Here is a 26,124-nt window from a genome sequence, read left to right as displayed (position 1 = left end):
AAATTTTAATATGAAAATTTCTTCAGACTCTTAGGAAACCTGCTGCTAAATCTGAATATATAATTACCTTAAAGTTACTGCTCAGTTCCTAAATTAATGGATAGAAAGAGAGTCAAGAGATAAGAGAATTTCTTTAATTTAAAACGTAATTATGTATTTTATAATAGTAAAACAGTTGTAATAGTAAATTATGGTTACTGTAAAGAAATAGATAATAGTTATCTATTTTCAATGCCTATTAAGGCTTCTTAAATTTTGTAGACTATTACAAGTAAATATAAATTTTCAAATAACTAAATTATTTCTAATTCTTGTATAACATAAAACGCTAGTGGGACAGCTAAGCATTATAATGCATCATTAATATATTTTACTTTTATTCTAGAAAAATGACAGGTAAATTGAGGATCACTAAGTCATTGTCTGGAAAGAAAGTTGGATTTGTGCCTCACACTTTAAACCCAAAATTTTCCAATGGATCAGGTGTTGCAGTGTTAAAAACAAAACTATAAAAGCAGTAAAAATAAAAATAATAATAATAATGGAAGTTTTTTTTTTTTAAAGCAAACTTGGAAGGCAGATGGGCTTTCTAAATATAGCATAAATCCCAGAAGTCAAAATAGAAAATGAGAAATTCAACCACAGAAATTTATCATGCATGCGTAATATCTGTAATTTATATAACAATTAAAGAATAATTCCTTTATGATTGAAGAAGTGCTATGAGGAAGGCTTACAACCCAGTTTTTAAATGGACAAGTTATGTAAAATCACTTTCCAGAAAAGAAAATGGAATTTCACTCTTACTTGCATGAAACAGATGCTCAAACTCATACATAATATGAAAAATGCTAATTAAAATAAGAAAAGGACACCGTTTTTCACTTACCTGATTTACAAAGGTTAAAATTTTTGTAGTGCAGTGCATTGACAAGAGTGTGGGTAAAAAGCATTCTCTTTTTTGCAGTGAGCTCCAAGAAACTGTGAAACAGAAGAGTAGTATTATATATGCAGTCATTTGGGAAAAGAAAAAGATGTTTTGTAACTATGACAACATTTAAATGGATAGACACACACATATACACAGTGATACCCTTTGCCTCGCAGAGTTGTGGGTGGGGGTTGTTTGGGGGCTGGAGTGCAGAGGTGAGACGTAGACTGGGTCCTTGTATGTCTTTTTGTATCTTTTGAGATTTATACTATGTTTAAAGTAAATTAAAATTATAAAAAAAATACGTAGTTGGCATTGAGCCTTAAAATTCTATCAAGTACTAATATAAGCTTCACAAAATGAGGTTCTAATGAAATATACTCAATTTCTAAAGATTCTGGATAAGCTGTGAAAAATAAGAGATAATCTGATATTACTTACCTTCATAGAAAAATTCAAATTCAACTTCTGTGTTTTTATGTTTGTTGGTTACTACTATCATTCCAAAATAAAATGTTCAGGCTAAACATAGCAGTATTTTACAAGTTAGTGTACTTTTAAGAATATGGTAAACACCATCTGTCTGGTATCATTCAGGTTTAGAGTTGTCCATAAAGAGAAAAACACTACATGACATTAAGCAGATCCTAGTCTTGTTTTGACTTGATGTGATGTTTGTTTATATTTTATCGGTGAGATGTGCTCTCATGACACTTAACTCTATTTAATTGAAACATCCCTACTAAATGCAGATTTAAATCAAAAAGTTTTGTCATTTGGTTTATTCTTTAAAATTTGTTAAATTTGTTAGTTTTTACTCAAGTTTCATTCCATTTATATAGCAGGTGGGACAAAATCCTCCCACCCACTGTGCCTTTTTAAAAATTGTATATGCAGATTTTAAAGGGGAGATTGTAAAACTTGTGATCCTTTTGTAATATCCTGGAGGGAAAAGCCTTTGTGTGGAATTCTTACACTTGAAACAACTAAGCCACAGAAGCAGAACTGCAGTGATTCATCTGAAAAGATTAAATGCTATAATTTTCAGAGAATTCTGAAAAAAGGTTAAAATTTTGAAGATGAAAAGTAAACTCAGTGTCTAGGCATTAATACCGCCTTGTTTCTGATGGGCTTTTTTCTGTTTAGACTTCACGGTCTTCCAAAAAAGTTCATAATTTTGGAAAGAGATCAAATTCAATTAAAAGGAATCCTAATGCACCTGTGGTCAGACGAGGTTGGCTTTATAAACAGGTAATTTTTTTTCCTATTTGATGTGAAAAAAGGGACAGACTCAAAAGGGGACCTTTTCGGCTGAAGGTGCCTAAAACAGTTACATAAACTGGAGAAGAAACTGGAGAGTTAGTCATCCAGATTCTTCACTTCCTATTACCACGGAGGGTATTTGGGGAACAACGAAAATAAAAAGTGATGGGTGTTTCAGAACAGAGATCGTGTGTGTCTGTCCTAGGTATTTCTAGATTTGAAATTAAATATATGCTCTATGAAAATGTTAGGAATAGCAGGCTAAAATTATCTAGGCAGAGATTTTTTTAAATGGAAAAAATGCAGAGGTGTATTGTTCATTTTTCTATTCATATAAAAATCATTCAAGAAGTGTACATTTATATTCTTCTCTGCATTAATGTATAGAGAAATTTGATCATAATTTGAGATTTTTCTGACTTTTTCAGATTTTTGCTTCTGTGCTCTCAAGAATACTACCTTAAGTGTCTGTGCTGTTTTTCCGTTTTCTTTTCTCTCTGTTTGCTGTAGCATGGTTCACTCCCAGATGCCCTGATGAGTTGGGGTTTACAGTGTTCCATTGTCTGGGGCACCTGGGTAGCTAAGCTCTTTTGGAACCTTGTCACTAGTTTTGGAATTAGTAAGGATGCACAGGATACCTGTTTTGGTTGCATAGAGGCTTTTGTTTTGTTTTCTACTTTCTGGTTTGCAGCTGGGTTTCAGAGAAACGACCTCTGATAACTGAGAGAACTCGGCATTCAAGACCTTTAGCTTCTTCGTCCTGTCACTCTGACGCTGCCCGTACACAGCTGGTGCAGAGCGAGTTAAATATTGGTTCACTGACCGTGCTCATTTATTCTGTCAAATATTGCTAATTGCTTTCATATGACCTAATAATTATAGTCCCTAAAATTCATAATGAATTCGTTATGAGACATTCGTTAGACATTGTTGCATCTGAAAGTTGGGTGGCAGCTGAAATAACGTCCTGGAAGAAGACCAACTTAAAATTCCGAGAATTCCCCTTTGAGCAAATTAGTTTTGCCAATTTCTTACTGAGTTGATTGGGTATGTAACTTGGATACCAACTTTTAATTTTTATTTAAAGATCATTTACTGTATTTTAACCACCTGACATTTAAATGTATCCAAGCTGAAGGGTTGTTGTTTTTTTAACTAGTCTTTCTGATAAGTCCAGACTGTGTTCAGATAGCTCAGTGTAATATTGAGCTTTATAGAGGATATGAGATTCCTTGTTTAAAATGATTGCTGTTCTTATTTCTTGATTCCTTGGTTAATTTAGTGTTGTCTAAGTATCACCAACCAGTTTCTCTACCAGGAATGTTTATTTTGTAATAGGTGTGTGACTTAGAATATTTGTAGAGCCACCTAAAGCTAAACTTTAATTATCTGTACTAAAGAAAGAATATAATTAAGAAATTGAAAATACCATACAATTTTGGTGGGGTTGGGGGAGGAGTGGTCTCTCCTTAGTATAGCTGTTAATTTTAAGGACAAGTCTTTTACTCCAGGAGATTTTTACCCATAAAATTTCTTCAGTTCTAAAGTCATTATTAGATGATGGCCAGAACTAGAAATAAATTAAGAAGTAGTAATCAATGCACATATAAACTGGACTCTTTTTTACCTTTGTGTGTGTGTGTCTGTGTTTCATTTTCTCTTGTGGTTTTGCTTTACTGCATGTGGGAAGGTAATTTTTTATTAAAATTGTAATTTTCTTTGAGCTTGGTATTTTTATTTCGTAAATTACTTAGGAGAAGCTGCCAAATAGGTACTCTTTTCTGCAGGGTAAGCAAAACCCAAGCTGGATGCGTAAGAAGAAAAAAAAAAAACGTTTAGGAAATGTGTTTGTACGCTAAGGTTCCTGTCTTCACAATCACTGTACATCACATTACCTTTGAAATAATTTCATATCACATACTTTTCTTCTTGTTGAAGATTAACATATTTATTACATCTGGTTTACCAGAATGCACGCATGGCTGCTCAGTTACATTCTTCTCGTGCTAATAGTTCGTGTGTTCAAAAGAGTGAATTTCAGATTGCTTACAAATATGAAACCAAATCAGATTGCTTCAACAGAATTCCTTTTACATGACAATATTACTCTTCAAAGGCCAGTATACTTGGGAAAAATCTTAATATGATCCAAGCCCCTAGAAAACTACCCCAAAATTTTGATTACCATTTTAGTTTGTTTTCTGTGTAGCAGGTATCAAACACTTCTTTTTTAAAAAGTTTATTTTAAACAAATGCACCAGAAGTAAGTTTTAATTTTCTGAAATGAAAAAAATCTTTTAATATGCCAATTTAATTCAGGACAGCACTGGCATGAAGCTGTGGAAGAAACGCTGGTTCGTGCTTTCTGACCTTTGCCTCTTTTATTATAGAGGTAAGTTTCCCGTAAACTTCGTGTATTATTTTTACATTTGCAGTGGAATGGGTATTTGCAGTAGAATGTATTTGTAGTGAAATATCAGATCTTCTTTCAAAGAGAAAACATTACAAATCTTTTAGCTATTTTATTATCGGCAAATAGTATCAAGAAAATCTTTTCCTTTTTGGCAGATAATACTGAATAATTAAGGTGTGACAGACAATATAATGGTTCAAACAGATCGGCCTTTGTTTTGGTCCAGTTTGTGTAATCTGATTGTGTTTATCTGATTTGTTTTGGGCAAAGAGCATGTGAATATTCACTCTGTGATGTTATCCTTGAATTCAGTGCCTAACAGATAAGAATCATCTGTTTTGTGAGATTCTTTTTACTTGTCAATTTTGTCAGATCTGGCTGTTGGTCCATTAGACACCCCATTCTCCCCAGCAAATGATTTTAGAGGATTAGCGATTACTGTGATTAACAAATAAAAATAGTTACAGAGAATGTATTTATTATGATCCCTTCCAACACCTGCCCTTCTTTTTTTTAAACAATGGCGACCTCCCTGAAACATTGAGAAAGTTGTAGGAGGCTGTTAACGTTGGTGGAGAGAAAATAAAGGTATTAAGTATGGAGCAGCAGTCCTCATCTCTCTCTTTTTTTTTTTTTAATGTTTTCTAGTTAGTAAGTTGTTGATGAATAGAATTTTAAGTCAGAGTCCGGATAAGTGTCTGTTCACGTGCTGCATAGATCTGTTAGCTACCACAAAGTTAGTCTAACAGTGAAAGGAGTACACAGGCCGTGCTTTCTGTAGCAATCCGCTTCCACTACGATATAAAGTCATGAATCTGGATAATCACTCCTTCCCTACTTTAAAGTCTGGTTGGAAACAGTCACTGAAGAATTAGATTGCCAATGCATGATTAATAATTTGTAACTTTTCTAGAGAAGTATGTCACAAAATACAACAAGATTTCAGAACCAGTTAGCAGTTTGAAAATTTGCTTTGTGATGGTGTCCCAAAAAGGTATGGTAGATTTCTGTGGTCTTCTAGCAAAGCAAATATATGTATGTTGACCTTCAGATTTTGAAATGATAGAATTAGTTTTCACCTTTTCCCCTCCTACTGCATATTGTGGTTGAGAAGTACTGCTGAGTCAGAATTAACCAAACCTATAAAGTTTCATTTTTGTCATAGAGACGTTGGCCAGGCTGCAGTTGTGGTATTATCTTTAGTTAAGTGCCAGGTTTACTCTACAATTTTCCTTAAAGGTTTTCCCACTCTTTCGGAAAGTCAGGATTTGTAACTCAGACGTTATTCCTGAGCTTATGATTTGTACTTCTCTCTCTTTTTCAGCACGTTTTATAGACTATTTAGAACTCTGAATAAGAGCAAGAAAGTGTTTGTTACCGCTTCTCATACAGAAATTTCTTAATGTTAATTTGCAACAAAAAGAACACCAAATTCCTTATAATTTGCTATTATTATTGCTCGTGGAAAGAAAGGTGCTTTCTCATCACGTTTATTAAAAATAGAAAACTTTTAATTTGAAAAAAGTAAAGGTGAATTCAGAAGCCACATTGAGTTTTGAGATTCCATATTATTATTAACCACATGCATTTTACATTCAGGGTACTTATTAATTTTAATACAGTTACCCAGACAGGAGGAATATAAAAGAGAAAGTATAGAAAGGAAAGAAATACCGTTTAACTGACTTGTGCTCTTCAGATGGTTGGAGTTGGAAAAAAGTATACTGTATTATACACTATTTTATCAACAGGAAATACCAGATTTTAAATAAAAACTATCAGATTTGAATGAGATGAGCATAATAGCTTATAATTTTTGGATTACTTACTATATGCTAAGCACTGTATGATCTATTCCATCTCTTCCTCAAAACCACCAGAGAAGATGGGAAATCTTATTATGCCCATTCACACAAGAGGAAACCACAGGCAGCAAGATCCACTTGCTGGCCTGAAGTCTCACCTAGCAAGTCTCAGAGCTAGGATTTGCACCCAGACAGTTCTCCCAACCACAAGTTTTTGCCCCTACCCAGATCGCGCCTTCTCTTTTACCTTGAATACGGCAGCCCCATTCGTTTCTTCTGTATGTCTCAAAGCATCTGATACACCAACAGATAGTGTGCTGTCAGACTTTTTTGACAGATTGGTCTTTGTTTTACAGATACAGAAAATAATACAGAGAGAGAATAAGTGAATTGCTACTTGCTGTTTACAGTAGGTTAGCATCCAATACCAGATGGAAGCCACTGTTCTTCACAATATAGCAGGCATACCATGAGCACTGTGATGAAGCACTGAAACTGCCCTCTTCTATAGTCAGTCCCTTGATAAAACTTACCATGAGATGTAATTCACTCAACAAATATTTATTGAGCAGGACCTGCTTCATTCCATTCAAAAACACAGTGAAAGAAAGCTTCCGTGAAGCTTATAATCTAGAGAGGACAGGAAGGCAGTAAATAAACTCAAATAAATAAACAAGACCATGACAGGTGCTTTTAGCAACATAAGGTCATGTTAGATCTCCATGACCAGGGGGAGCCAGAGTGAGCGGAGTATTCCAGGCATGGGGAGCAATCGGGCAGAGGCTGTAAGGTAGAAGTATGTGTGGGATGTTGAGGGAACAGAAAGAACCCAGTGTACCAAGCTGGGGGGTTAGCAGTAGGGAAGGAGACGGATGGGAGAAATGGGAGATCACACCAATGTAGGATTCTTTTGGCATCTGGATTCTGCCCAAAATGCCATAAGGAAGCAGTTGTATATTTTTAAGCATGAGAGTGATATGCTTTGATTTACATTTTGAAAAGCTCACTCAAGCTGCTGTTAGAGAATGGATTATAGAGGGGAAGGAAGGAAACAGAGTTAGGAGTGACCGTGGAGAAGTGATGCTGGCTCTAGACTAAGGTGGTAGCTAGCAGTGAGCTCTGTTGATGCGCCAGACATCTTATTAGGTAGGAGGATGCAAAAATTAACAGTGCACACCCCTGTCCTTATGGAACTCACAGATTAGCTGAAGGAGTCTGAGAAAGAATGTTACAGTGTTCAGTTCTGTTGAAGGAGTGTTGACCAGGCCTGTGCAAGGAAGGGATTAGGAAGTAAAGATGATCTTGACAAAGGACTTAGCATGTGCAAAGCATGAGTGAGCATGGCGTGGTTGCAAAATTACACACAGGGCTTAGGAATGAAGATTATGTTCTGATGACCTGGCAAGAGTAAAGGCTAAAAAGTAGATTGAGGCACAAAAGGCATTTGTTTGCCATTCTAATGAATTTAAAGTCATCTTGAATGTGAAAATCATACCAAGATCAAGTGTCAGTTTTAGGAAAATCTCCCTAGCACTTGAACTAGAAGCCAAGAAACCATTAACAAAGTATTGCAGTATTCTTACCGGAAAAGGATAGTATTCTGGTCTGTAAGCTGTTGACCATCTACCCAGCTGTAATTGTGTGTATCTCTTGTCTTGTTCTCCAAAGTCTTTAAAGCAGAAGAAGAAATGGGGGATCTGAAGTGTCGCTTGAATCCACTAAAATGTTGAGATTCATATGGTTCCTGTCCCAGATTGTGTTCCCCAAGAAGCAGCCCTGTGGTGCTCAGTGTACATGAGGCTTACTGGGGAGTATTGTTGGGACCAGGACCTGTGACGGAGAAGGGAGGGAAGGAGGATGGGGCAGAGGGAAGTTCAGGCTGCTGTGCAGTCTTAAAGGTCTGCCACCCCACCCCCAACGGGGAGTTCATTCGTTCCACAAACGTCACTCAGTACCCACCCTTGGCTTGGTAGTGTCCAAGGCTCTCTGAGTAATAGAAAGTAAGACAGTTACCTCGGTCAGGCTTGATAGAGAACTAAAAAGAAGAGTGCCAAAATTAGGAACATTGTAATAATCTAGCAGAGGACCCAGGGTGGTCCTTTGGCAGGTGAAGATTTTATATGCTTTTGGTTTGATGTAATAACGGCAGTATTTATCGAACACTTACTGTGGGTTGAGCGCGTTCTTGAGTTCATTATGTCTGTTAACTCATTTAACCCTCACAGCAAGTTCTTTTGCGGTAAGTCCTATTTTCCTCAGTTTTATATTTGATGAAACTGAAATACCCAGCATCAGTAAATTGCCCAGGCTCTCACAGCTACTCCATATCTGCCTGGGAAACAGTCCACGACAATCCAGTGAGGTCACCCTCATGCTGCATTGCCTCTGCATGTTCTGAAGTAACTTTAGGAAAGTCAGTTTTTCCTATTATGCAACGTAGAAGAATGCATTATTTGATTAAAAAATGATTTTTTAATAAAGATGCCTTCATGAGCTATTTCTGTTTATATAAACATAGAATTGGATTTAAAATTAGAACATGACTCATTCTTTTAAATTGATGACTGCTTTCTACCTCTTTTTTTTACCTTTTAGAGTAAATCTGCATTTTTTGTTCATTCTTTCTTGTGTCAGTGAACTACATCTGAATGAGTATAGTAAAAGCAAAATTTCATTCCATTATTATGGGAAATGCTATAGAAGTAACCTACTTAATGCAATTTTTTTTTGAAGTTTCACCGTGTATTTTGGAAATGAGGGAAAAATAAATAAAGTCCCTTGTTAAATTTATAATAATAAAAAACACAGCAAGCATAATAAAAAGAATTATTTCTCATTTATGGTTATTCTCACTGGTGAGTTTATCAGCCTAATGCACAGCTTTATTGACTCATCTTTGGCTCTGTAACAACGTACTATGTATTTCAAGTTTCATAAACATCTCTGCCCCCAAGCAGCAAGTTAATAATGTGAATCTATACTGTGCCAAGATTAATATTTTGTCATTTTCCTAGTGTATTTTATGTGTTTGCCTTATAGGCTTGTAATTTATCCTCATAACTGTGTTGTGTATCGTAGTGACTGGTAAAAACAACCCTTCAAGGATGTATGTTTAAAAAGCACATAATTTTTATAGCGCAATTTAAAATATCTATTTGTGTATATATATATTTAATCAAAAATTTTTGAGCATCTACTTCTATTGTTCTAAGTGTCTTCAGGGAGTTTAAATTCTCTTGGGGAGAGAGAGATGATAAATAAAAAACTAAAACATACAGTGTATCAGAGGTACTGGGGGGACGGGGGGCAGTGGTGAAGTTCCAGAAAGAGAAGCTAGGGCTCTGGGATGGGTCAGGATGGGAAGCACTTTAAAATAGAGCAGTCCCAGTAAGTTTCAGGAAAATTCACTCTGCTTCATGAGAATTTAAAATTCTAATCGGATGTTCAATTATATCTTAGATGAGAAAGAAGAGGGTATTCTGGGAAGCATACTGTTACCTAGTTTTCAGATAGCCATGCTCACCTCTGAGGATCACATTAATCGCAAATACGCTTTTAAGGTAAGGAAATAGTCATACTTTTTTATTCCGTATTTGAATATTGCATTGATTAAAAAATGGATATTGACCATGGATTTATTACCAAAAGACATTTCAGTTATCATCATTTTTATTTTTTAAGTATAATAGTTGTCTTAGAGTTGAGAATGTCCCTTTCATTAGGAAGCATGTACTCAAATACTTAGGGGCCGGGTGTCTTTATGTCTCTGCCTTCACATGGTTCCAGATAAAACAAACATGTTAAAATGATGCTAATAATTGGTAAATATAGCTGTAGGTGTCCTGGTGGTCATCGTACTACTATTCATTAAAGGTTACTGTATGTTTGAATTTTTTCATGATAAATTTGGGGGTAGTGTGTTTTGCAGCATAATGCATGTGCCTTCATGATCTTACAGAATATCTGCAGAGATGTTCTTGGGTCTAAGTACGCCATGAACATCAGGTCCTTTTGAGAGAATGTTACAGTTGAGACGTTAAATCTAAGCAGACCTGAGCCCCCTCCCCTGACTAACAGCACCCACCTCTGATGTGCCGCTTTGAGCACCTGCAACTGAGAGGCCTACTTTCGTGCTACGGTGGTTATTTTTTGTTTTCAAAAACCATGTTGCATTCTTTGCTTTATGATTATGGCTGAAATCAATGTCACCTATTTTTTAAGATAGTTTTAAATTAAGAACTCTAAAAGGTTTAATGTAAAATTTTCATTTTAAGAGAAGGAGGGGAAATAGGGTAATATTTCACTGTTACTTAACAGTGAAACTGTTTGTACCATTATAAAGTTGATTCAATTTTTAATTCCTATCCATTTGTAAAGACTACTCAGGACTGCAGCTGATTTACAGTTTTTGCTAATTAATGTGTACATGATTAGTCTGTGGAGAAAAGACCGGGAAAGGCAGAGTGATGGGAGGTGGTGGATGGCCTCAGGGAGAAGGTGGTGTCTGAGCAAAGGCTGCTGGTTTCAAACCACCTATTTCAATAAATGTTATGAACAGTATGAACCAGAGAAACAGAATTAAATATTTTAAGATGTTATAACTTATAAAAGTTTATTAAACTGTAAAGCTTAATGCTGATATCTTAAAATAATACCTTTTTAAAGCACATTGCAGAACTCAGTGATACTGACACTGTTATTTGGGGATGGGTTTAAATTTTTTTCTTTGCTCGTCAACTTGGCAAATATTTATTGAATTTGTACTTTTCATAGGACATTTTGCTGAGTTTAGACTCTGAAAAAAAAAAGAACATTAAAATAGCAATAAAAGTGACCATGCATGTTAAGTATATTGTCAGTTTAATTATTTGGTTTAATTTTCATTTTATCTGTAACAAGGATAATAATTTCTCTTCCATATTCTATCTTCTGCGATGTTTTCTCTGAATTTGTGAGCCACTTCTACTGCTCAGTCTGTTGGCACTGATGCTGCTGCCTTCATGGTGGTAAGTAGAAACTAGACAATTGTTGAACAAAACTGTGGAACTTACGGCAAGATGGAGAATGCTGCTGTCCTCTAATGGACATTCCCATTTGACCCATGACGAGCTTGGGTGTGGTTTGTTAGTATCTTGAGCCGTGGCTACAACTGGATCTTTGCACCAGCCCAGTGTTCCTCCCATTGACCCCAGATATGGGCAGTGGTCTTGATCCATTTCTCTGAACAAAGCCCCACTCCCACAGCCCAGTGACTGGCAGTGGTGGTTTTAGTCACCGTAACAACATGTAGCACTTGAGCTGCTGCTTTTGCGTGATTTCCGTAGATAGTTTTCTATCCTGTACGTGGTCAAGTGAGCTTTGTTGGCCCTGTGGTTAATTTGATCACTGTGTTGATTGAATTAATTTCTATCCTGCTTCTGAAAGAGACTTGGAAGAAGCTAATTTGACATCGCAGATGCAGTGGTGGATGGTCAAGATCTCAGAGTAACATGCGTGGCTCCAGACGGTCCCCCCCTCTCCTTTTCAGAGTTAGCAGACTGACTGCATCCTCTGTACTCCTCCTCTTGCCTTACTCTGTGCTGAAATAGCTTTTGTTTATTTTTCCTTGTCTGTCAGGGTCGAAGAGGGAACTGTCGCAGGCATTTTTAAATGGAAACTAAGAATGCTTCCCCCACAAACTTTCCCACCTCGCCCTTTGTTTTCTGCTTTCCTGCAGCACCTGCTGCTGCCCAGGGCTCCACCCAGCGCTTGGGGAGCAGTCCCTCTGTGGCACCTTTATTTTATTTTCCTTATGTTTTCCTGGATGGAGGCTTGAACCCCTGTAAAGAAGGAAACCTACTTACCAGGAACGTAGCCCTCCTTCCTCGAACCTAAAGTATTTACATTTTAACTCTGAAACTTGAGATGAAAAGCTAAAGGGCGGTGCCATTTGGGGTCATTTGTGCATCTTTTGGGGGGGGGTGTCTATAAGGATTAGGCAAGATGCTTTAACAGCAGCACCTTTTGAGGACTAAAGGAATTGCTAACACAAGAGGGAAGTGCTATAACATGTATATTTCAGTTACCTTTGTTGCTAGTTACTCTGGAACATTCTTGAACAGAGAGGTGTGAATTGCAGTAAATGGAAATTGCTAGGGATGTGTGCACGGAACAGGGATGATTCAGTGTGTGTTTCTTGTCTCCTCTCCGTCCTGTACACCTTTTTTTAAAGAAAAAGATAAATGATAAAGTTAGGAAAAAATTTAATATGTTTATATTTTTCAAGATTGAATTGTGTATTTCTTACGTCACTCGTTTCTATATGCCGTATGTAAGACGAGTCTGCGTCCTTTGAAATTTGATGGTAATGACCCGTGTAGGGAACCACTTAATTTTCTTTCTCTTTCTTTCGCAGATCCCATGTATCTCTTTAAAATGATCGTGTCATTTTCAATCAGGCAGCCCATCCAAACATGCGGACCTATTATTTCTGCACTGACACAGGAAAGGAAATGGAGTTGTGGATGAAAGCTATGTTAGATGCTGCCCTGGTACAGACAGAACCTGTGAAAAGGTAAAGGCTTGTAGGGGACGTGGTGGTGATTTCCACTTACATCTTTTATTCCATGCCTCTCAAGTGTGTCATTGTCATAATACATATCATTTTAGTAGCCATGATATGAAGCCATTTCTTCCTCAGAAAGCAAGGACTGATACATGTTCTATATTAAATTAATACACCTTCAGTTAGTTTGAGATAACCACCTGCATTTTTATTCCACCTTCTCTATTCATTTTCACCTATTGTACTTAGGTGAACCCAGAATCCTAACATTCCAACTGAATGTTCTTTCTTCTTACAGAATTACCTTTAATTTCCGGTAAGTACATTTTTCATTGTTATCCTTAAAACTACACAAGACAGTGTTTTTTTAAGTTCTAAATCTTAGAATTTATATTCATGATTCATAGTATTTTATACTATGCTGTATGTATGTGTTTGAAGTTTAATAAATTGGAATGAAAATTTTTGATACGTTTCATTTCTTTGGCATTTCCTGGTGAATTCTGATTGTTTTATGGCGAAATGTCTCCAGAAAATCACTCATCAAGCAAGTAGATTCTTTCTAAGTATATCTACTTCTTGATGAATTCTACCTTCTTTCTTGCAAAACTCCAGTACTCGGATTTCTTGATCATGTAAATATGTACTGTTAAAATTGATCTAAATGTGATTTTTCCCCCCTGCTTTAACATATGAATCATTTTAATATTCAGCTATATTAAGAACTAGTGAGAGGAAACCTGTTTTTAAAACTACATAAATAGCAGCTGAATAATGTGCTTTAAATTTTTATATATATTCTTATAATTTGAAGAAAGATCTATGATGCAATTAAATTTTTATTCCAGTCAGCAACATTTGAGCACAAATCTTATGTAAGGAAGATGCTGCTTTGCAAGTTTTGATCTTTTTTCTCTCTTCTCAGGATATTATAGGATTGTTACGGTGTACATCTATTTTTTTTAAGTGTACATATTAATAAAGTCTTTTGACTTGGTGGTTTAAAGATTCAAGTTGATACTATATAAGTAAATTTGCATTTATTTTTTAGAATATCTATTCCAAATCAACTAATCACTAGTAATTAGAGGTAGCAAACAGTGTGGAGGAAAAGGAAAGAAGGCCCAAAGTTGAACTCTGGACACCTATTTGTAAGATAACCACCCCAACCATATGCATATTCTAGGTTGAGAGCTAATGAAAAGAAAATCTGCTTTTGGAATTCCAGTGTATAAAAATAACCAGAATGGACATGAAGATGAGGTGATTAACACTGAAAGCTAGAGAAAATTTGTAGGTGAAAAAAATTAACTGAAAATCTTAAGGTAATAGTAACTTAAGTAAATTTTCAGGGAATTGTTTAGAATGCAGAAATTAGTGTAATAATTAAAATGTGTTTGTGATTTCTAGAGAAGTTCAGTATTGTTTTCTTCTGTTTTCCACTCTAAAAACTAGTAATTGTTCATAATTTATGGTGATAAAGATGCCATTCAGTATTTTGTTTTGACTTCTGACAACTGTCTGTTGATTATGTGCCCATAGCAATTTTTAGCCAGTTGTGTTGATATAATTTGCTTGATTAGGCAGTAATTATTGAACACTACCTATGTGCCCAGCCTGGTGTCAGTCACCATTATCTTGTAGAAATTATGTCTTTTATTCTACTTCTGGCTGTTGACATTTTTATCCTGCCCTGTTAGTCTTAATCATTCAAACTGAAGGTACCTAATTACTGTAATATTTCATTTCATAAGTGTGGGGAGATTTTGTTTACTTTGGTTTTCAGGTAATGGTCTCCCTTTCCTATATGGCCAGAATACTTAAAATATTTACCAGGGCATATCACCTCAGAGATAGAACAGTCCAGTTTTTAACTAGATAGTTCAATTCTTCTAAATTTATAAAGTATTTAACCTATGAACTACAATGTCATAGTCCCCTAGTGTGCAGACATTGATGGCATTTTAAAAATCTAACTATAATATACATTCTCTGAAAAGTTCCATCTCCAGGCCCGTTATTTTCATTTTCTATATTTGCATGTCTGTTCTACAGTTACTTAAATGTCACTTTTTAAAATTAGATCACAAGTTTTACATTATTTATGTTTTCTTAGCATACATTTCTGAATCAGTTTTGGCTCCATTTAAAGAAAAAAGTCAGTGTGTGTCTTTTTTGATTACATCTCTTTTATCTTTGGGGAAAACAGAGGGAAAAGTCATTGTGGTTCCAATTTAAAATAATAGCTTTAGGTAGACTAGAGGTAACTAATTTTAAAAAGCCTTTTCAGATATTTGATAGTTTTTAGAAATCTTCCTCATTCCTGAATTTAGCAAGGATAAATGTGGTTTTAGTGTAAATCTCTGACTTTTATCTTTCCAAGGGAAAAAAGCTCGATAGCATATCTTAACACACTTTCCCAGTGTCTAATGTTGCTTCCAGTCTAGCAGCTGTGAGTTGTATCTAACCTAATGTGGATAGTCCATAACTTCACTCCAAGAAAAATAGTCCCATTTCTTTTTTTTTTTCCTCCTCGCTGATCGTATTCCTAACTAGATATCTCTGTATGGCTGTATATGCTATGTATGGGCTGTGTATTCCCTCCACATCACTGAAACTGGCAGCAATACCACACTTAGGCTCCAATAGGAGCATTATTATGTATTGAAACGTACAAGGTTGGTCAGTTCCTGAGAGGCCTCCCAGAGTGGTGTGATCTTGGCAATTTCACGCAGGTTCAGACACTCAGCTTGGTCCTGTCAGAGCCTGGAAGCAACTGGTCTCAGGAAAGCTGATTCTCATCCAAAAGACCTAGAAATAGCAACCGACATGGTGAGCAATGAAACTGTCTGGTGGCCCAGGCACACACTGTTAAGCAGCAGATTCTTCCTGTGGGGAGATGGACATAGGGTGCCAGATTCTAATCCAGAATTGCTCGATGAGATGGAACGACAGTGGTAATAAAGTCTGTTGCAGCCACTGACTGACTCGTCTGGTCCTCACAACAGTCCTGTCACCTTGGTGCCACAGTTCTCCCCTACTTACCAAAGAGGAGAGTGAAGCATGGTAAACTTGCGCGCCTTGCCCGAGACACAGCTTGTAAGAGGTAGAGCTGTAAGCCGAACACATGCAGTCTGGCTGCAGGAGCTCTTAACCGAAACGCAGGTCCTCTTGAAACAGGCACAAAGAGTCAGTCAGTCATATGGTGCAGATCGTTGATAGCATCAGAATCTAATTTCCATTTCCACAAGCCAGAGTCATGTTTGTCTCATGATGAGGTAACCCTCCTGGCTGGGAACCATGTTGTTTATTTCCAATGACTGGCTACTGTGGTCTTTTAAGTGTGGATGTTTGTGGCTTCACTGTCAAAGGGCTGTCTTACTTGCTTTCTTTCCAGATTTCTAGTGGTGGGGATGGGACACTCATTGCTTTTTTATCCTCCAGTGCTGTATACACTGTATATTTTATGTTTAATTTTTTTTCCCTTGTATTTATATACCTTCTGGTGTTGTACTTGAATTTTTATACCACGACATTAGGGATTTGTGCAGACTTGTCCTCTGTGACCCTGTAAGTTTTTTTGGTGAGGTCAAAGGTAATTTTATGTTTTTCCTAGATCGAGTCCCAGAAACAACATATGCATTATTTCAGTCTGATTTTCTATGGCTTTCTTCTCTGATTTCAGAGTGGATAAGATTACATCTGAAAATGCACCGACTAAAGAAATCAATAACTTTCCCAACCATAGAGTGCTAATTAAGCCAGAGGTCCAAAATAACCAGAAAAACAAGGAAATGAGCAAAAATGAAGAAAAAAAGGCATTAGAAGCTGAAAAATATGGATTTCAGAAGGATGGCCAAGATAGACCTTTAACAAAAATTAATAGTGTAAAGTTGAATTCTCTGTCATCTGAATATGAGAGCGGGCCAACATGCCTGGGTCAGACTGGACACTACAGGCCAGTCAATGTGAACAGTTCAGAAAACAGAACAGTCAATGTTAGCCTGGCAGATCTTAGAGGGGGCAGTCACCCAAACACAGGGCCCTTACACACAGAGGCGGATCGAGTCATACAGAGGACGAATTCAATGCAACAGCTGGAACAGTGGATTAAGCTGCAGAAGGGGAGAGGTCACGAGGAGGAAACCAGGGGGTAAGTGTCTTGTTGTTATGTGTTGTGAACCCGGGTTTCTTTCCTGTGTTGTTGGTTAGAGACTGATTTCTGAGATACCAATTCAGAGAATTAAATTCAGGTTGTGTTTTAGATATTACGGCTTCATTACTAATCTTTTCTTCGTGGTACTCGGATATAAGTGTTTGTTCTCTGTCTCTCAGTGTTACAAACGGCAAGGAGTCATCCTACCTGGCCCAGCACGAGAGGAGGCCTAGGCTGTGGGTACAGATCATGTTTGTTCAGCATAAGGAAGGGAGCAAGACTCACCCCTTTACACACACACACACACACACCCCAACACACCCACAGTGGGAACCTGTCTTCACTCCCCACCACCCTGCTCTGTCTTCCATCAGTTTCTGCAGCCATTGTAACGCAGAGCTCTCTGGAGGCAAGTAATGTGGAGACCGCCAAGGCGTATGCTCTCTAGTTCTCAGTCTCCTCCCTTGGCTTTCTTAAACTCAACATGCATATGACTGAGTATTATATCTATTCATCTAAGCGTTTATTCATTCATGCACTCACTTGTCACTTGTTCTTATGCGTATTCATTGTATAACTACTGTATAGAAGTCATGGGGCCAGAAAGTAAAACAGTGAAAAGATACAGTCCAGGGTTCTCACAGAGGCCCTTAGTCTAGTGGAGGAAAAAGTTAAATAAACAAGTGCAGTACATGGTGACAGAAGAACAGGATGCTGTGAGAACGTGTTTCGGGGACAACCAGCACAATCTAAGGGTCAGGAAAATCTCTCTGGAGGAAGGATGGTATGCTGACGTTGGTTTAGATGTGCAGACCTCCAGAGTTGATAGCGAGCTCGGAAAGGAATCCAAAGGCCTGAGTCTGACGTAGGCAGAACTGCTGTGATGATGAGTGAGGAGGCAGGCTGGAGAGAGAAGCCAGGAGAGATGTGTGCAGACTGATGTTTCAGAAATTACCACTCCTGCCGCAAAATCTGGAGAGTGAACTGGAGGAAGTTTAAAAATGGTTGGAATACGTGAAAGGAGCAGAGGGAAGGGGGTGTATCCACGACGTAATTGGCAAGACTAGTTGAGGGCAAGCTAGTCTCACTCAGGTCTAGTTCGTGTGGCTGGGGGACGTAAGGAATGACGCCCTGCTCTTTGGTCTTGTCATCCAGCTTTGTCTGGTGCCTTTCACTGCACAGAAAAGGTTTGGGAAGAGAGAAAATAATGATTTGACAGGTTAGATTTGAGGTGCCCGTAGTCTGTATCTCCCAAGAGAGATCTGGATTGAATGAAGTTTGCGGTGTCATCACTATATCAGATGTACTTAAGGATGAGAGTAGATAAATTCGTTCAGCAGGAGGCTGGATAAAATAAAGATTCCAAGGGAAAACCAGAAAGAATATTCACATTTAAAGACAAAAAAAAAAAAAAAAAAAAAAAGGATGAGGGTGGGTGGCCTGCAAAGGAGACCAAAAATAAAGGCCAGAGGTAAGAAGTGCCTGTAGATAAGAAAAAGTGTTCTGTTGTTAGGGGAGAACCTGGAGAGGCAAAGTTTATAAAGTACTTTAATGAACTAATGTACATACAATTAAGTGAAGAGTTACTGTAACTCTTACCTCTTGGTAGTAGGAAACCAGAAAACAATGACGTTAACTAACGTTTTGATGAAGAGAAGAGGAGCTTTTGTCACAGTGGCCCTCCTGAGGTGTCAGACTGCCCTTCTGGCCTGTGCGGTTATCAGTCTCTGCTCTCAGGAGTGCAGCTCAGCCAAAACCAGCCTCCTGTGATGCTGTTCGCTTCCATGGCCTTCTCCTCACCCTCAGTGCTCACTTTTCTAATTTTCCCAAGGGACGATTGTGAAAAACAGATGCAGTTTCAAAAATAAAATTTGATTAGACAGAAAAAAAGCCAGAGATAGTTCTGGGCAGGGCAGAAATGAAAGGATCTTTGGAAGTACTTATTAAAGTAATCATTTTCAGGGAAATGATGGTAAAAATCCCAGCCAGAAGATTTGCTGAATCTCTGCCCGGCAAATAAAATCTTATTTCTTGATGGAATCACTTTTCCTCAAATAAAATCATACTTTCTTAAGGTTAAAAAGTATATAGTTAAAGGGGTTCAATATCTGGGAGTCAGTTTTTTAAATTGTTGAGCATAACGTTAGTTTCCAGGCACTTCTGGGTCCCTCGGTGGCCATAATTAACGTACATAAAGGCTTTTCCGTGAGTTTTTTTCTTTTCACTGCAGACCAGCAAGCTTCTGAAGGCTGGTCTTTAGGTTATTTTGAGCTCAGGTTTTCTCCACATTGCTCCTCCAGCTTTGAGTTCCGTGGCTGGCGTCCCGTTCAGCTCACTGAAATAGATCATCCACCTTATTATATGAACTTCACGCTTTAAAAAATAGCTGTGAGGCTTTGTCATGAGATAATTTTTATTGATGGAAAGAAGCGAAATGGTAGGAATACCTGGTGCAATTCATTTGGTGAAACTTCGTGAAAGGTGTGCTTTTATTGCTAAAGTTGTGATGGAAAGAAAAGAGGCTTAATATTTAGTCAAGTAGTTGACCCCCGCATCTGTGAACAGAGCCCGAAAGTCTTTGTGAGCGTCGGGCCCCGCTCAGATGCTCGGCCCCGGAAGCCATTGTTCTGTGTGGCAGCATCACGGGTTAGGGTGCTGATGGTGTTTGACAGGCAGCTGCTGCTGAATGGAGTCCTGAACCTGAGGAAGGCACCCACAGTGTTCACGCCTTAAGCTTTCACTTAAATCACGCTCTGCTTAATTTGAATTTCTTTGGGGAAAACCCCTGACGGAAACTGTAGTTTTTTACAAAACAGGTCTCAGAATGCTGGAAAGTGTATGGGATAAAAATAAACTTGCTTGATGATCACCAAATCTTCCGTCAAAATTCCCCCCAGAGCAGTCCCAACTGTGGCAGAAGGGGCTTTTAGACCTGGTAGTCCCTCATTAGCCACCCATAGTTGGAAAACAGCCTGCCGGCAATGATCCTAGGATAGATGGCGCTTCAAGTTCAATATCCATCTCTACCACAGGGTCCGGCTCACGTGCTGTGAATGCTTCAGAGCCTTGATAGAACGGTTTTGTGCAATCCAATTTTCTGAACTGGAATTTAAACATTAGTTCATATGCAGTTTTTCATGTGTTTTAGATTGACAGTGTGTATTCCTCCTTTGTATGATTATAAGTGATCTTTTTACAGATTTCCAAACAGGATATCAAGTTAATACTATTTATGTTTTGAGTATATGCTTCTATGATATAGTTCAGTGCCTGATCCAGACCTTTTTTCATATTAAGGTCTCTATAATAATTCTTGAGTTTATGTACGACCAGATGAACCAAGGTATGCTGGAGTACATTGCTTTCGTACTAGGGCAGAATTTCTTGGATGGAATCGTCTGCCCCTGTCTGACACGCTTTCTAAGCACATAGCCGAGGGGTTGCCAACGCTGGACTTTTTCCAGTTTCTGGCTTTCATGTTAACAGAGAAGGTGGGGATAGGAAGGGAGACCAAGCAGGGGAACAATAGGAAATATACATGGAGAGAAAGCAGCAGAGAATGAAACTCTTCATACTGCTTATGTCAGAGGACTGGGTACCTTCCTCCTCACTCCAGCACCGAAGTCATCAGACAGCTGAGCTGTGTGTGTGTGTTGGGGGTGTTTCAGTTTTGAGCTAGCCTGTTTTCAGTGAAGACATTGAAAAGCTGAAGGATGATCAGCCTAATGAAGGAAATTTATTTGAGGGGAATGGTTAAAGGAATTGGAAATATGTCAAGTACAAAATAAGACTTGGGATTTTAGAGTTATAACTTTGTAATCAAATCGTCTTCTAGAGGAGAAAACCAAATCTCAGAAAGTTTCAATTGGCCAGATTTTGGTAGCAGAAAGTCTCTAGCACGTTAAGGTTATACTTTTCCTAATTTGGGATTGTCTTTAATTGTATCGTTGCAATAGAATAATAAAGTTTTTTTTAATGATTACCATACTTTTAGCAAATTTTTGAAAACTGAAAGTTTAGCTTGCTTTTTTCATTAAATCTAGAAGTCTGGGAATCATTGCCATAATGAAAAGAGTCCAGCTTAAGGAAGTAAGAGGCCTGCATTCTAGTTGCAGCTGGTCCACGAACTCTTCCTTTAACCCCAAGCATTAAAAGGAGTAGGCTCTGGTTTCTCCTCCACACACACACACGAATGTTCTCTCAGTCCCAGAAGGTGTAAATGACTCATCTAAGGTCCTGTACTTAGTAGGAAAGCAAGAGTGAAAGCTTGGCCCTCCTGATTTATGATCAACTACTTTCCCCTCAGTGTACTATAGTAAAGTTTACTAATAGTAAAACATTGGAAAATTCCAGAGACTGCAATTTCGTATCTGAAATATTGTCATGTTGGAGTATTTTGTCTTTAAACAGTTAAATTTTGAGCCTGAGCTTCCAGTCATTTTTCTTTTTCAAATTAAGAAAAGTCATCAAGGAAAATTACTTCTTCAGACCACAAATGTACTGCTTCATGTACTGCCTCCCATAAACAGTCGTCCCCTCAGAAAGGACATGGTACAGGAGACCACCACCACCTGCAGTCCTAAATTTCCTGTCTTCAGGCCCTGTAGGAGCAACTCAGAAACTCCAGTCTCCCATCCACACGCAGGAACCCTGCTTGTAGATACTGACAGGCATGTGCAGAATAAACAAGATTATATATATATGTATAGCACAGGGAAATGTATACAAGATCTTACTGTAGCTCACAGCAAAAAAAAATGACAATGAATATATGTATGTTCATGTATAACTGAAAAGTTGTGCCCTACACTGGAATTTGACACAACATTGCAAAATGACTATAACTCAATAAAAAGTGTTTAAACAAATTAAGATATGAAGACAGACTTGAGATTAGTATAATAGTCTTCCTTCTTGAAACCAAACTGTACATCGTATAGAATTAAGTCTTTTTTTGTAAATGACATAGATGCTGTTTACTTCGTATATTAAAACCATCAAATTGAATTTAATTAAAAAAGATGAAAATCTGTTCATTAACCACTTGTAATATTTTGGATTATTTTGATCTTTCAAAAGAAACAAGTCCTAAATATGTATTTCACCCACTGGAAGAAAACAAAAAATGTAATTTAGGGCCTGGAGAACAACTCTCTCCTTCATTTTTACATTCCACTTGTTCTCTTATTTTAGAGTCATTTCTTACCAAACATTGCCGAGAAATATGCCAAGCCACAGAGCCCAGATGATGGCCCGCTACCCCGAAGGCTACCGAACACTCCCGAGGAACAGCAAGACCCGGCCCGAGAGTATCTGCACCGTGACCCCCTCCGCTCACGACAGGGGCGCAGGACCCGGGGCCGAGGAGAAGCGGCGGTCGATGAGGGATGACACCATGTGGCAGCTCTACGAGTGGCAGCAGCGGCAGGTGTATAACAAGCAGAGCACCCTGCCTCGCCACGCAAGCCTGACCGGCCCGGAAGCCATGGTCAACATTTCCGGCCAGACGATGCACTCCATCCCCACGTCGCCCTCGCACGGCTCCATGGGTGCTTATCAGGGCTACTCCCCTCAGCGGACCTACAGGTCCGAGGTGTCTTCCCCGATTCAGAGAGGAGACGTGACCGTAGACCGCAGGCACAGGGCGCATCACCCCAAGGTGAGACTCCCTCCTCTGCGGTGACCTGCCGCTTCGGGGTGCTGTGTTTTACTTCCAGGACACCGCCCTTTCTTGTAAATGTGGGAGAGAAGAAAATGGCCAAGGGGGTACGCCAGGCCAGCTCTTCCTTTGTTTTAAAAATTAAGGAAGAGTATTCCACGGGGTCAGAATCTCAGGTAGAAAAGCTCGCAGCGCGCCGTCTCTCTGGAGCAGATGCGTTCTGTATTCTTCTCTGCTTGATCGCTTTCCCTGCAGGTGAAAACCACGTGCGTTTTGATTGGCCCTTCACACACTTGACAGTTCTGCACCCGCCCTCTCCCAGCACACCTGCAGTCAGGTGTCAGGCTCTTCTTGTTCTTTGCTAAGATTGAAGTGCTAACCTGGCCTTCCAGCAAGCTGAATATGTGGCATATTGAAATACCTCCTTAGGTACCCGGCTTAATATTAGGGTAACAATGCTTGCTGGTATATATAGTTTATAAAAAATTAATATAAGTAGAGATCATGCTTTAATTTGAACCTTACGATGGTGTAAGCATCGCTAGGTAGATTTTCTGAAGTGAATCCGGAGTGCCTTGCAGCTTTTCACAACGCTGTCACCCTGTGTGTAGCCGGTTCTCTGTCCTAAAGTGAAAAGGAATTTTTTTGCCACTTTTTAATGCTAAAGAATCTCTTGCTCTGTACCGTTTTAAAAAGCATCTTTTCTCATCCTTGTGATTGACTGACTCCGTCAGTTAAATCAGTGCATAAAGCATTTGCTCGATTTTTCCATAAATAAGCATTGGTTAAAAATTAATGAGTCAATCAGGAATTTTCTTTTGGAGGAAGTTTTGGTTTGCCTCACCCTCCCCCCCCCCCAAAAAAAAAGGCTCACTTAGAACTCCACTGTAACAAAGTTCAGTGTTTTGTCACCTCGTATATTCAAAGGCTGATCTGATCTAATACAGCTCATTAGTGCACGGTTGAAAAATGTTCTCGTCGGTTATTAGTATTTTTCATATTCTTGGCCAAAATTTATCATGTGTTTCACTGGCAGATGTGAGATGTATGTGTGCCCTCTGTTCAGTTTCCAGTCCCATAAATGTCTACTCCTTTTCCCAAAAAACTTCTCCAGCATTGACCAGTTTTTCTTCCAAACCGTCCTATCGTCTTCCTTACTGTGGTCAATGGTTCTCATAGTAGGGTCCATGGACCCTTGTGGGGGGCGGTACCTGAGGGTCCACATGACCCTTTCACGGAGTAAGTAAGCTCAAAACTATTTTGATGATAATAATAAAGTAGCAGTTTCACTTAATTCCTTTGATGAAACAGTCAACGATCATTTTACTCAATCTTGACCTTTCATTACGTAACATTTTAATATTCCTGTGTGGTGAAGCGGGAGACATGCTTAAAGCATTTCTGTTGCATACCAAAGTTCTAATGGCTGTCTCAGGGAAAAACACTTAAGTGATTATTTGAGTTGCAAGCTAAACTAGCTCTTTTTTTTTTTTTCATGAGATACCATTTTTACATGAAAGAATGAATGACAAACTTTAGTTGTTCAAATCTGGTATTTGACAGACACTTCCTCAAAGTGAAATGTTAGCCTGTCACTTCCAGGAAAACAACCCACAGTATTTGTCACCGATGACAACATTTGAGCTTTCAAGAGAAAATTAGAATTTTGGAGAACTTGTATCTGCCATCGTGAGCTTGACAGCTTTCCAGTGCTTAAAGATCAGAGATGGTATTAACAAATATGAGTTACTGATCTTGTATCCTGATCTGTGTCAATGTTTGGAACACCTGCATAACTCCCGAGCCAGTATTTCCCACATGACCAATGTCTAATGTCCCAAAATCATGGGTGGGTAAAGATTCATTTAAAGTGCAAATAGACCGTGGTTGTTAATGTGACAGAATATAGAAAGTTCATTGACATGGTTTCAGATACCACTTTGTAACTAACCTTTAAGAAGATACCACTTTCCAAGCACTTGTGTAATATCAAAGGTGAACATCTGCAACTATCCAAAAAGGCGACTCAGGTTCTCTTCCCTTTTCATATTACATATATCGAAGGTGGATTTTCTTCATGTCCTTCCACTAAAAGAAATTATCACAACAGAATGAATACAGATAGGAAAATCTGGCCAGACATTAAAGAGATCAGCAAAACTGTTAAAAAAAAAAAAAAAAAACACTCCCGTCACTGAATTTTCTTTTTAAGGATGTAAAGAGGTCCCAAAATCAGTAAGTTTTAGAACCACTGAGCCAGACCATATAGAATTACTCTGGTCACCAGCATCTGCATTTTAGTCCAGAAGTTTTCGTTTTAGTGTCTTACCTTCTTTCATAAGCTGTGATAGCAATTTTTTTTTTGCAGTGGAGGTGCTTGGGGTAGAACCCAGGACCTTGTGCATGCTAAGCATGAGCTTTACCACTGAGCTATACCCACCTGCCCACAGCCCACAGCAGTTTTAAATGTTATTTAATAATATAATTCCCATCAACAACATTGACCACAGAATTCATCTTATGCCTTTATCTTCCTAGCACGTCTATGTGCCTGACAGGAGGTCGATGCCAGCTGGCCTGACTCTACAGTCCGTTAGTCCCCAGAGCCTCCAAGGCAAGACGGTGAGTGAGATGTCTTTATTTACCATATCATGTTTTATTTACATGCTACCCGTGATGGCGCACATCTGACGTAGCTTCCAAGTTTGAGTTCTCAGAGAAAACCCCTTACTACTCTGGTGGGAGAGATGCTCATCAGAGGAATTTGGAGTCATGGCCATTTCACTGTCTCACTGGTACCCTTCACTGAGCGTCTACCTTCCTAAATCTAAGATTCTTATTGTATAACCTGGTTGGGCTTCTTTACTTCATTGGGTCTTAATTCCCTCAGCCTTAAAATAGAGACTGGAGTCGTTTGTTAGGTGAACAAATCCAGCAAACAGCCATGTATGTGTAGGCAGACCACAGGCCTGTGAAGACGTTTCTGCTGTGGATTTTTATATAGATGAGCGACTTCAGAGCAGAAAAGGAACTGATTCACATGCTTATGCAAACACTAGGTTCAAGCAAGCACCTACCATGATCATTTCATCGTTAGTGTAATTTACCTGCAAATCAGGAAGGAGTTACTGGGACGCTGTTACTCTTCAGATTAAAGAGAAGGATGGCTTTTTTTTTTTTTTTAATCACTTCGTTTTACTTTAATGGCATTCTTTTCTCTGGGGAACTATGCTCCAATATTAGTAGGTAGTCTCAATTTCTGTAAAGGTATGATTTGAGGGCCTATATAGTTGTTCATTATTTAAAATTCTCTTCCTGCAGTAATCAGAACAAATTCATCTTTTATGTATTTT

At 38.3% G+C, this 26,124-nt stretch overlaps 1 protein-coding gene across 14 annotated transcripts in view; it reads left to right on the top strand.

Annotated features, from left to right (window-relative positions):
• Positions 1-26,124, top strand: part of PLEKHA5 (pleckstrin homology domain containing A5) — a 211,408-nt gene that overhangs the window by 131,418 nt on the left and 53,866 nt on the right. For 9 of the 14 annotated variants that reach the window (XM_032473273.1, XM_032473271.1, XM_032473277.1 and 6 more), the window contains 8 exons: positions 2,078-2,182; positions 4,514-4,586; positions 9,872-9,972; positions 12,850-12,965; positions 13,255-13,272; positions 16,642-17,109; positions 22,306-22,771; positions 25,310-25,393. In XM_032473273.1, the coding sequence (XP_032329164.1) occupies positions 2,078-2,182; positions 4,514-4,586; positions 9,872-9,972; positions 12,850-12,965; positions 13,255-13,272; positions 16,642-17,109; positions 22,306-22,771; positions 25,310-25,393 (1,431 nt within the window). The remainder of the gene's footprint in view (positions 1-2,077; positions 2,183-4,513; positions 4,587-9,871; positions 9,973-12,849; positions 12,966-13,254; positions 13,273-16,641; positions 17,110-22,305; positions 22,772-25,309; positions 25,394-26,124) is intronic. The other 5 variants (XM_032473286.1, XM_032473272.1, XM_032473278.1 and 2 more) reach the window with 1 other exon arrangement.

Source organism: Camelus ferus, chromosome 34 (assembly GCF_009834535.1).
Source record: "Camelus ferus isolate YT-003-E chromosome 34, BCGSAC_Cfer_1.0, whole genome shotgun sequence".
Classification (NCBI taxonomy): Eukaryota; Metazoa; Chordata; class Mammalia; order Artiodactyla; family Camelidae; genus Camelus; species Camelus ferus.
Note: the sequence above shows the minus strand (reverse complement) of the source record. Positions and strands in the feature narration are given on the sequence as shown.